This window comes from Mobula hypostoma, chromosome 12 (assembly GCF_963921235.1).
Source record: "Mobula hypostoma chromosome 12, sMobHyp1.1, whole genome shotgun sequence".
In the NCBI taxonomy this organism is placed as follows: Eukaryota; Metazoa; Chordata; class Chondrichthyes; order Myliobatiformes; family Myliobatidae; genus Mobula; species Mobula hypostoma.
The window spans coordinates 103796846-103809620 of NC_086108.1; the positions used below are offsets into that span (position 1 = coordinate 103796846).

General features: G+C 46.7%; 1 protein-coding gene across 4 annotated transcripts in view; it reads left to right on the forward strand.

The window, feature by feature from the left end:
• Positions 1-12775, forward strand: part of miga1 (mitoguardin 1) — a 128142-nt gene that overhangs the window by 92170 nt on the left and 23197 nt on the right. For all 4 annotated transcript variants that reach the window (XM_063064739.1, XM_063064738.1, XM_063064742.1 and 1 more), the window contains exon 13: positions 10454-10588. In XM_063064739.1, the coding sequence (XP_062920809.1) occupies positions 10454-10588 (135 nt within the window). The remainder of the gene's footprint in view (positions 1-10453; positions 10589-12775) is intronic.

The following is a 12775-nucleotide window of genomic DNA, read 5'->3' on the forward strand; positions in this document are numbered from 1 at the left end:
GCATTGAGTGGCACCACGGGCTGAATCATTTTCAAAACACAGACAAGGACCCCGCGATCTGCGCTAATTGGGAGTCTGCTTTAAATAAGTGCAGTACGCTGAAAGCCCTGCCAGTCAAAATAAACTTGACAAGATTAAGCAGAAAGTACAGGGCTTAATGACTCTAGATAAGACAGCAGTTCACAAATACAGGTGCACAGGCCTGCAGGGCTCAAGACACATGTAGGTATTACGGCTAAGAAAGCTCACTAATGCCTCTTCTTCAGGAGGCTAAAGAAATTCAGCATGTTCCCCCTTGGCCCTTACCAATTGTTATTGAAGACATCCTATTCAGGTGCATCACAACTTCACATAGCAACTGCTCTACCAGGGATGGAGTAGAGCCAAGACCCCACCCACCTTAGACATTCTCCTCTCTCCCTCCCATTGGGCAGAAGATATAAAAGCCTGAAAACGTGTATACCAGGCTTAAGGACAGCTTCCACTGTGCTGTTATAAGACTTGACTGGGTTCCCTTATGCGATGAGATGGACTATAGACCAGTGGTCCCCAACCACCAAAGCATGTTCTATTGGGCTGCGAGGAAATGATATGATTTGGCAATATGAAACGATATGAGTCAGCTGCATCTTACCTCATTCCCTGTTATGCACTGTTGAACTAGAACACCACCCCACCCCACCCCACCCCGGTCGGCCGGCCCGCAAGAATATTGTCAATATTAAACCGGTCCGAGGTGTAAAAAAGGTTGGGGACCCCTGCTCTAGACACCACAATCTACCTCGTTTGATCTTGCACATCATTCTTCCCTGCACTGAACTTTCTCTGCAGCTGTTACAATTTCTTCTGCATAATGTCAAAGGGGTTACAATTTATGGCGGAAATAAAGGTATATTCATTGGCCATGTTATTAGGTTTAATAAAGTGACTACTTAGTGTATGTTTGTGGTCTTTTGCTGTTGTAACCCATCCACTTCAAGGTTCAGTGTGTTGTGCATTCAGAGGTGCTCTTCTGCATCTTCTCTTCGGTTGTCCATCGAAATCCGATGACGACGTCCGCTCCTTTAACGGTGAGATCTTTGATGGCCATATAGTCCTATCCTGGATCCACAAGCTCTATTGCAGGTGGGACATATGTACGTGGTAGTGGTGGCAACCATGGCTGCATTTCTCCTGGCTCTCTTCTACTGTCTTCTGGTTGTTCTTTCCATCTCCAGAATACAAACCCCGTCCCTACACAGCTGTCGCCAACTGGTACGGTCAGCAGCAACATCCTCCAGGTCCTCGGGTCTGATCTTGCACTTCGTTAAAGCATTCTTCATCTGATCCTTATAGCACTTCTTCGGCCTTCCAGCTGAGTGTCGACCACGATGTAGCTGACCGTATAACACTCTGCGGGGTAGCCGACATGGGGGCATCCTTATCACGTGCCACAGCCACTGCAGCTGACGCTGGGTGATCATGGCTTCAATACTCCTGCGGTTGATCTTTACAAGTATTTCAGTGTGAGGCACCCGCTCACGCCAGGGAATTCCCAGGATGCGCTGGAGGCAGCTTATGTGGAAGCACTGCAAGGACTCGATGCATACTATTGCTGTAACGGGTGGTTATTTGAGTTATTGTTCCCTTCCCGTCAGCTTGAACCAGTCTGGCCATTGACCTCTCTCATTAACAAGACATTTTAGCCCAAAGAACTATGCTCACTGGATGTTGATTTTGTTTTTTTTGCACCATTCTCTGTAAACTCTAGAGATTCTTGTGTGTGGAAATCCCAGGACATAATTATCAACAATCATCTCACAGTCAAAGTTACTTAGATCACATCTCTTCCCCATTCTGATGTTTGGTCTGGACCACAGCTGAAACTCTTGACCATGTCTGGATGGAAAACAGTTTGGCCATTCTCCACGGACCTCTCTCATTAACTAGGTGTTTTCGCCTGCAGAGCTGGATATTTTTTTTTGTTTCTTTGCACCATTTGCTGTAAGCTCTAGAGACTGATTTATGACTGTGTGTGGCTAAGCACAGCTCCAATGCCATATTTAACACTGCTGACGACACCACTGTTTTCGGCTGGAAAAAAGGCGGTGATGAATCAGCAGATAGGAGGGAAATTGAAAATCTGGCTGAGCAGTGTAAAAACAACAACCTCTTACTCAATGTCAACAAGGAGCTGATTATTTTCTTCAGGAGAAGGAAACCAGAGGTCCATGAGCCATTCCTCATTGAGGGGTCAGAGCTGCAGAGGGTTAGTAATTTTAAATTCCTCAGTGGTATTATTTCAGAGGATCTGTCCTGCGCCCAGCACTGAAGTGCAGTTATGAAGATAGCACAGCAACACCTCTACTTCCTTCAAAGTTTGCAAAGGTTTGGCATGACATCTAGTACTTTGACAAACTTCTATAGTTGTGTAGTGGAGAGTGTATTAACTGGTTGCTTCAGAGCCTGGTATGGAAACAACAATGCCCTTGAATGGAAAATACCTCAGAAAGTAGTGGAGACGGCCCAGTCCATCATGGGTTAATCCCTCCACGCCATTGAGCACATCTGCATGGAGTGTTGTTGCAGGAAAGCAGTATCTGTCATCAGAGACCCCCAGCACCCAGTTCATGTTCTCTTTTCTCACTGCTGCCATCAGAAAGAAGGTACAGGAGCCTCAGGACTCTCACCACCCGGTTCAGGAACAGTTATTACCCCATAAACCATCAGGTTCTTGAACCAAAGGGATAACTTCACTCAGCTTCACTTCGTCCATCACTGCGCTGTTCCCACAACATGTAGATTTACTTTCAAGGACTCTTCATTTCGTGTTCTCGATATTTGTTGCTTGTTTGTTTATTATTATTATTTCTTCCTTTGTTGAAATTGCAGAGTTTGCTGTCTTGTGCATACTGGTTGTCCTCCGTGTTAGTGTGGCCTTTATGGTTCTTGGATGCCTGCAAGGAAATTAATCTCAGGATTGTATATAGCGACATATATTTACTTAAATAATAAATTTCAAAGGTTCATTTATTATCAAACTCTGAAATTTATAAATTATAAATTTACTTTGAACTTTGTGTGTGAACATTCCAAGAGAACAGCAGTTTCTGAGATACTTGTACCAGGTTGTCTGGCACCAACAATCATTCCATGGTCAAAGTCACTTAGATTATCCCCAATCCTCTTGACCATGTCTGCATGCTTTTATGCATTGAATTGCTGCCACATGATTGGCTGATTAGATATTTGCATTACCGAGCAGGCGTACAGGTGTATCTAATAAAGTGACTGCTGAGTCTAAAATGTTAGGTAGTCACTGAGGAGAAAGCACGAGAGAGTCACACCTCAAGGTTCAACAACAGCTTCTTCCCCACTGCTATCAGGTTCTTGAACCAACAATAAGATGGACTCTTGACCTCACAATCTACCCCATTGTGACCTTTGCACCTTATTGTCTCCCCGCACTGCACTTCCGCTGTGATTCACAACACTTGATTCCGCATTCTGTTATTGTTTTATCTTGTTTTACCTCACTGCATTGTGTAATGATCTGAAATGTATAAACAGTATGCAAAATAGGCTTTTCACTGTATCATGGAGTATGTGACAGTAATAAACCAATTCTGTTTTCTCTGTAACATACATCAAAGTTGCTGGTGAACGCAGCAGGCCAAGCAGCGCAGGAAGAGGCGCAGTCGACGTTTCAGGCCGAGACCCTTCGTCAGGACTAACTGAAGGAAGAGTGAGTAAGGGATTTGAAAGCTGGAGGGGGAGGGGGAGATGCAAAATGATAGGAGAAGACAGGAGGGGGAGGGATAGAGCCGAGAGCTGGACAGGTGATAGGCAAAAGGGGATACGAGAGGATCATGGGACAGGAGGTCCGGGAAGAAAGACGGGGGGGGGTGACCCAGAGGATGGGCAATAGGTATATTCAGAGGGACAGAGGGAGAAAAAGGAGAGTGAGAGAAAGAATGTGTGCATAAAAATGAGTAACAGATGGGGTACGAGGGGGAGGTGGGGCCTTAGCGGAAGTTAGAGAAGTCGATGTTCATGGAATTAAAATGTGTGGCCACTGGGAGATCCTGCTTTCTCTGGCGTACAGAGCGTAGATGTTCAGCAAAGCGGTCTCCCAGTCTGCGTCGGGTCTCACCAATATATAAAAGGCCACATCGGGAGCACCGGACGCAGTATATCACCCCAGTCGACTCACAGGTGAAGTGATGCCTCACCTGGAAGGACTGTTTGGGGCCCTGAATGGTGGTAAGGGAGGAAGTGTAAGGGCATGTGTAGCACTTGTTCCGCTTACACGGATAAGTGCCAGGAGGGAGATCAGTGGGGAAGGATGGGGGGGACGAATGGACAAGGGAGTTGCGTAGGGAGCGATCCCTGCGGAATGCAGAGAGAGGCGGGGAGGGAAAGATGTGCTTAGCGGTGGGATCCCGTTGGAGGTGGCGGAAGTTACGGAGCATAATATGTTGGACCCGGAGGCTGGTGGGGTGGTAGGTGAGGACCAGGGGAACCCTATTCCTAGTGGGGTGGTGGGAGGATGGAGTGAGAGCAGATGTACGTGAAATGGGGGAGATGCGTTTAAGAGCAGAGTTGATAGTGGAGGAAGGGAAGCCCCTTTCTTTAAAAAAGGAAGACATCTCCCTCGTCCTAGAATGAAAAGCTCTCATCCTGAGAGCAGATGCGGCGGAGACGGAGGAATTGCGAGAAGGGGATGGCGTTTTTGCAAGAGACAGGGTGAGAACTCTCACCCTGTCTCTTGCAAAAACGCCATCCCCTTCTCGCAATTCCTCCGTCTCCGCCGCATCTGCTCTCAGGATGAGGCTTTTCATTCTAGGACGAGGGAGATGTCTTCATTTTTTTCACGAAAGGGGCTTCCCTTCCTCCACTATCAACTCTGCTCTTAAACGCATCTCCCCCATTTCACGTACATCTGCTCTCACTCCATCCTCCCACCACCCCACTAGGAATAGGGTTCCCCTGGTCCTCACCTACCACCCCACCAGCCTCCGGGTCCAACATATTATTCTCCGTAACTTCCGCCACCTCCAACGGGATCCCACCACTAAGCACATCTTTCCCTCCCCCCCTCTCTCTGCATTCCGCAGGGATCGCTCCCTACGCAACTCCCTTGTCCATTCGTCCCCCCCATCCCTCCCCACTGATCTCCCTCCTGGCACTTATCCGTGTAAGCGGAACAAGTGCTACACATGTCCTTACACTTCCTCCCTTACCACCATTCAGGGCCCCAAACAGTCCTTCCAGGTGAGGCATCACTTCACCTGTGAGTCGACTGGGGTGATATACTGCGTCCGGTGCTCCCGATGTGGCCTTTTATATATTGGTGAGACCCGACGCAGACTGGGAGACCGCTTTGCTGAACATCTACGCTCTGTCCGCCAGAGAAAGCAGGATCTCCCAGTGGCCACACATTTTAATTCCACATCCCATTCCCATTCTGACATGTCTATCCACGGCCTCCTCTACTGTAAAGATGAAGCCACACTCAGGTTGGAGGAACAACACCTTATATTCCGTCTGGGTAGCCTCCAACCTGATGGCATGAACATCGACTTCTCTAACTTCCGCTAAGGCCCCACCTCCCCCTCGTACCCCATCTGTTACTCATTTTTATGCACACATTCTTTCTCTCACTCTCCTTTTTCTCCCTCTGTCCCTCTGAATATACCTCTTGCCCATCTTCTGGGTCACCCCCCCCGTCTTTCTTCCTGGACCTCCTGTCCCATGATCCTCTCATATCCCCTTTGCCTATCACCTGTCCAGCTCTCGGCTCTATCCCTCCCCCTCCTGTCTTCTCCTATCATTTTGGATCTCCCCCTCCCCCTCCCACTTTCAAATCTCTTACTCACTCTTCCGTTAGTCCTGACGAAGGGTCTCGGCCTGAAACGTCGACTGCGCCTCTTCCTATATATGCTGCTTGGCCTGCTGCGTTCACCAGCAACTTTGATGTATGTTGCTTGAATTTCCAGCATCTGCAGAATTCCTGTTGTTTCTGTTTTCTCTGTGTTTATTTGCATTTACACAGCAGGTCTTCTTTTACCTATTGGTTGCTTGTCAGACTTCATGGTTTTTAATTGATTCTATTGTATTTCTTTGTAATACTGTGAATGCCTGCAAGAAAATGAATCTCAGGGTAGTATACGGTGACATACACATACTTTTGATAATAAATTTACTTTGGAGTTTGATCAAATTGTCGTGATTAGAGTTGTTCAGGTTGGTTCAAGAACCATTTGGTGAACGGTTTGTATTCTAGAGAAGAGGACAATCTGAACACAATCACCTTGTCTGGTATCCTGTGGGATGAATTTCCGATATCAGAATCAGGTTTAATGTCACCGGCGTTTGTTGTGAAATTTGGTAACTTAGTGGAGCAGTACAATGGAATACATAATGAACATAGAAAAAAAATACATATGAATTACAGTAAGTATATGTGTTTATTAAATACCTAAATTGAAAATGATGCAAAAACAGAAATAATTTTTTAAAAAGTGAGATAATGTTCATGCGTTCAATATCCATTTAGGAACTGGATGGCAGAGGGGGAGAAACTGTTCCTGAGTCACTGAGTGTGTGTGTTCAGGCTTCTGTGCCTCCTTCCTGATGGTAACAATGAGAAAAGGGCATGTCCTGGGTAATGGGGGTCCTTAATAAAGGACGTCACCTTTCTGAGGCACCTCTCCTTGAAGATGTCTTGGATATTACGGAGGCTAGTATCCAAGATGGAACTGATAATTTTACAACTTCTGTGGCTTCTTTTGATCTTATGCAGTAACGCCACCCTTGCCCCACACCAGATGGCGATTCAGCTAGTCAGAATGCTCTCCATCTGTAGAAATATTTTGAGTATTTTAGGTGACAAACTAAATCTCCTCAAATTCTTGAAATATAGTCACTGTCTTGCATTCTTTATAGCTGTATGGATATGTCTTCCCCGTGGATTGTCACCTTGTCGTGGTGCAGAAGCTTGTGTGGTCCTGTGATCCCAAGAGCAATTCCATCTGGAGCTATGCTCCTGGTAGGGTCACCCATGGCAGTAAGGTCAAGGGTGAGGTCCCTGACAAAGAACAATCCAACTAAGACCTTAACGGTGGAACAGGCGGACAAAGTTACTTCGAACTCAAAGGTGGATGAAGGCTGCAACAAATCCATCAGCTCCAATCGTCGTGGTTTCCATGCTATTGGAATCAGTTGGTTGATTTGTGAAGTATCGTGTGCTTCTTGGAGTGCAACATCAAGTACACGTTAAACAAATACACGCACAGGCGTCTTCGCTCTGTGGGCCACTTCTTCAGAACGAAGACCATCATCCTTGACCTCGAGGGATAGCCACGACGACGATATGTTGCGACCTGGTTAGATCCTCAGAGATATTGACACCCAGACAGTTGAAATTGCTCACTCCCTCCACTTCTGATCCCTCTATGAGGATTGGTGTGCGTCTCCGTCTCCGAGCCTACTTCTTCGGCAAGGACTCTTCCACCCCCACCGATGACCCCTTCTCCCGTCTTCAACCCTCCTCCTCTTCATGGACACCCCGCTCTGGTCTTCTGCCTGCTCTGGATCTCCTTATTACTAACCGCTGACGGGACATCAACCGTCTCGACTTCACCACACCTTGTTCCCATCCCAACCTCACTCCTTCCGAACACTCTGCTCTCCACTCCCTCCGCACTAATCCTAACCTTACTATTAAACCCGCTGATAAGAGAGGTGCTGTTGTAGTCTGGCGTACTGACCTCTACCTTGCTGAGGCATAGCGACAACTCACAGATACCTCCTCTTATTTACCCCTCAATTGTGACCCCACTAAGGAGCACCAGGCCATTGTCTCCCACACCATCACCGACTTTATCTGGTCAGGGGATCTCCCATCCACTGCTACCAACCTTATAGTTCCCACACCTCGCACTTCCCATTTCTACCTCCTACCCAAGATCCACAAACCTGCCTGTCCTGGCAGACCTATTGTCTCAGCTTGCTCCTGCCCCACCGAACTCGTTTCTGCATACCTCGACACGGTTTTATCCCCCCTTGTTCAATCCCTTCCTACCTATGTTCGTGACACTTCTCACACTCTTAAACTTTTCAATGGTTTTAAGTTCCCTGGCCCCCACTGCTTTATTTTCACCATGGATGTCCAGTCCCTATATACTTCCATTCCCCATCAGGAAGGTCTCAAAGCTCTCCGCTTCTTTTTGGATTCCAGACCTAATCAGTTCCCTTCTACCACCACTCTGCTCCGTCTAGCGGAATTAGTTCTTACTCTTAATAATTTCTCCTTTGGCTCCTCCCACTTCCTCCAAACTGAAGGTGTAACTATGGGCACCCACATGGGTCTGAGCTATGCCTGCCTTTTGTTGGCTTTGTGGAACAATCTATGTTCCGAACCTACTCTGGTATCTGTCCCCCACTTTTCCTTCGCTACATCGACGACTGCTTTGGTGCTGCTTCCTGCACGCATGCTGAGCTCGTTGACTTCACTAACTTTGCCTCCAACTTTCACCCTGCCCAAACAACAGGAATTCTGCAGATGCTGGAAATTCAAGCAACACACATCAAAGTTGCTGGTGAACACAGCAGGCCAGGCAGCATCTCTAGGAAGAGGTACAGTCAACGTTTCAGGCCGAGCCGCTTCGTCAGGACTAACTGAAGGAAGAGCTAGTAAAAGATTTGAAAATGGGAGGGGGAGATCCAAAATGATAGGAGAAGACAGGAGGGAGAGGGATGGAGCCAAGAGCTGGACAGGTGATTGGCAAAGGGGATATGAGAGGATCATGGGACAGGAGGTCCGGGGAGAAAGACAAGGCGGGGGGGCGGGAACCAGAGGATGGGCAAGGGGTATAGTCAGAGGGAGAAAAAGGAGAGTGAGAGAAGGAATGTGTGTATAAAAATAAATAACGGATGGGGTATGAGGGGGAGGTGGGGCATTAGCGGAAGTTAGAGAAGTCGATGTTCGTGCTATCAGGTTGGAGGCTACCCAGACGGAATATAAGGTGTTGTTCCTCCAACCTGAGTGTGGCTTCATCTTTACAGTAAAGGAGGCCGTGGATGGACATATCAGAATGGGAATGGGATGTGAAATTAAAATGTGTGGCCACTGGGAGATCCTGCTTTCTCTGCTTTCTTTATCCGCCAGAGAAAACAGGATCTCCCAGTGGCCACACATTTTAATTTCACATCCCATTCCCATTCTGATATGTCCATCCACAGCCTCCTCTACTGTAAAGATGAAGCCACACTCAGGTTGGAGGAACAACACCTTATATTCCGTCTGGGTAGCCTCCAATCTGATGGCACGAGCATCGACTTCTCTGACTTCCGCTAATGCCCCACCTCCCCCTCGTACCCCATCCGTTATTTATTTTTATACACACATTCTTTCTCTCACTCTCCTTTTTCTCCCTCTGTCCCTCTGACTATACCCCTTGCCCATCCTCTGGGTTTTTCCCCCCCTCCCCCTTTTCCTCCTCCCTGGGCCTCCTGTCCCATGATCCTCTCATATCCCCTTTGCGAATCACCTGTCCAGCTCTTGGCTCCATCCCTCCCCCTCCTGTCTTCTCCTATCATTTCGGATCTCCCCCTCCCCCTCCCACTTTCAAATCTCTTACTAGCTCTTCCTTCAGTTAGTCCTGACGAAGGGTCTCAGCCTGAAACGTGGACTGTACCTCTTCCTAGAGATGCTGCCTGGCCTGCTGAGTTCACCAGCAACTTTGATGTGTGTTGTGGTGTGTGTATGTTCCTTCACCTTTCCCTGCCAGAAATCCACAATCAGCTCTTTTTGTATTACTGACGTTGAGTGCAAGGTTGTTGCTGGGACACCACTCAACCGGCTGGTATATCTCGCTTCTGTGTGCCCTGTAGGTAATCCAGCTTCGAGATTTTCCATGGGAATTATTGGGAATTATTTGAACTGCCATGGTAGCACAGGTTCCTGGCGTAGCACCCAGAAGGAGAAATTGTGTTTCCACAGCTCTAAAATCAAGTATCTATGAGGTTAGAAGAGTGATGGGAGGATGTTGGATTTTATTGAAGCCGTTCAAATATTGAACAGCGTAAGCCCTAGACAGACTGGACGTGGAGAGGGTGTTTTCTATGGTGGGGGAGTCTAGAACCAGAGGGCACAGCCTCAGAATAGAGGGACGTCCATTTGGAATAGAGATGAAGAGGAATTTCTTTAGCCAGTGTGTGGTGAATCAGTGGAATTCATTGTCATAGACAGTTGTGGAATCCAAGTCACTGAGTATATTTAAAGCGGAGGTTGATAGGTTCATGGTTATGGGGAGAAGGAAGGAGAATGGGGGAGATGAAGATAAAAATCAGCCATCATGGAATGGCCTAATTCTGCTTCTACGTCTCATGATCTTATTGTCTGTCTCCATGGAGAGTAAATGTGCCACTTTTATACACTGACTCATTCGAAATGCATTTTTCTCAACAGGTGAAGTACATGAATTTCTATGACGTCGTTTTGGACTTCATCCTGATGGATTCTTTTGAGGATCTGGAGAACCCCCCTTCATCGATACAGAACATTGTCAACAATCGGTGGCTAAATAATTCCTTCAAGGAAACTGTAAGCGGGAAATAGTAAATGTTTTTAGAGCTGTTCTGTGTTGCTCAAGATTCAAGATTGTTTAATGTCATTTCCATTAGATAAGTGTAAAAGAGAGTGAAATAATTGTTTCTCTGGATCTAGTGCAGCACAAAAAAACCACAATATAAAGAACAAACAAAACACAATAAATATAAATACATAGATTGATTGTATGTCCATAGAGTGATGCAAGGCACAGGAGTGTCTGTATGTAACGTGATTGACAGGAAGTGATAAAGTAGTGTGGTTGGGCGTGTGGAGGGGTGGCTTAGTGGGGGGGAAATGTTGATCAGCCTTACTGCTTGGGGAAAGTAACAGCACAGGGAGGTTACCATAATCTGCTTCAGTGATGTTTACAGAGGGATGGGCAATCACTTGACCCATCGAGTCCACACCAGCCCTTTGGCAGCAATCTAATTTGTGGGATCTTGGGGGAGAGGAGTGGGACAAGTTTATTTCGAGATACATCCCCTTCTGGCAGGACGAGCGGTACCGCCCAGCAACCCACTGATTTAACCCTCGCCTAATCACAGGATTATTTACAATGACCTACCAACTGGACTGTGAGGGGAAATCCACACACTAATGGGAAGAACACAAATGCTTTCTCACAGAGGATGCTGGAATTGAACTTGAACTGCAACGCTCTAAGCTGTAAAAGCGTCACGCTGACTGCTGCTCCACAGCGGCACGTTAAAGTTCTTCCAGATAGTTTTCTTGCTTCCTTCTGAATGCTTCAACAGTCTGTCTTCAATGCTACCATGGTTGAAGACTCCAGGCTCTCAGTCTTTGGTTCCCCTTGCCACTTCTGGCTTTTTTTTTAACAAACATGAGATTCTGCAGATGTTGGAAATCAGAGCAACACAGACAAAATGCTGAAAGAACACAGCATGTTAGACAGCATATGTGGAAATGAATAAAGAGCCGATATTTCCAGTTCTGGCGAGGAAGTGGGGTGTGTGGGGGGCGGGGAGAAACCAGTGTAAGAAGTTGAGGGAGGGGAATGAGTACAAGATGACAGGTGATAGGTGGAATCAAATACGGAGAAGGGATGGATGGGTGGAGGAAACTGAATGAAGAAAGGGTAAAGGGCTGAAGAGGGAATCTGATAGGAGATGAATCAGAATCAGGTTTATTATCACCGGCATGTGTCATGAAATTTGTTAACTTAGCAGCAGCAGTTCAATGCAATACATAATGTACAAGAATAAATAAATAAGTAGATCAATTACAGTATATGCATATTGGAGATTAAAAATAGTTCAAAAACAGAAATAATATATATTGAAAAAGTGAGGTTGTGTTCATGACTTCAATGTCCATTTAGGAATCAGATGGCAGAGGGGAAGAAGCTGTTCCTGAATCGCTGAGTGTGTGCCTTCAGGCTTCTGTACCTCCTACCCGATGGTAATAGTGAGAAAAGGACCTGCCCTGGGTGCTGGAGGTCCTTAATAATGGATGCTGCCTTTCTGAGACACCGCTCCTTGAAGATGTCCTGGGTACTTTGTAGGCTAGAACCCAAGATGGAGCTGACTAGATTTACAACCTTCTGCAGCTTCTTTCTATCCTGTGTAGTAGCATTCTCCCCCACCCACCCCCATACCAGACAGTGATGCAGCCTGTCAGAATGCTCTCCATGGTACATCTATAGAAGTTTTTGAGTGTTTTTGTTGACAGACCAAATCTCTTCAAACTCCTAATGAAGTATAGTCGCTGTCTTGCCTTCTTTATAACTATATCGATATGTTGAGACCAGGTTAGGTCCTCAGAGATCTTGAAACTCAGGAACTTGCAATTGCTCACTCTCTCCACTTCTGATCCCTCTTTGAGGATTGGTATGTGTTCCTTTGTCTCACCCTTCCTGAAGTCCACAATCAGCTCTTTCGTCTTACTGACGTTGAGTGCCAGGTTGTTGCTGCGACGCCAGTTCACTAATTGGCATATCTCACTCCTGTACGCCCTCTCGTCCCCACCTGAGATTCTACCAACAATGGTTGTATCACCAGCAAATTTATCGACGGTATTTGAGCTACGCCTAGCCACACAGTCATGTGTATACAGAGAGTAGAGCAGTGGGTTAAGCACACACCCCTGAGGCGCACCAGTGTTGATTGTCAACGAGGAGGATATGTTATCACCAATCCACACAGATTGTGGTCTTCTGGT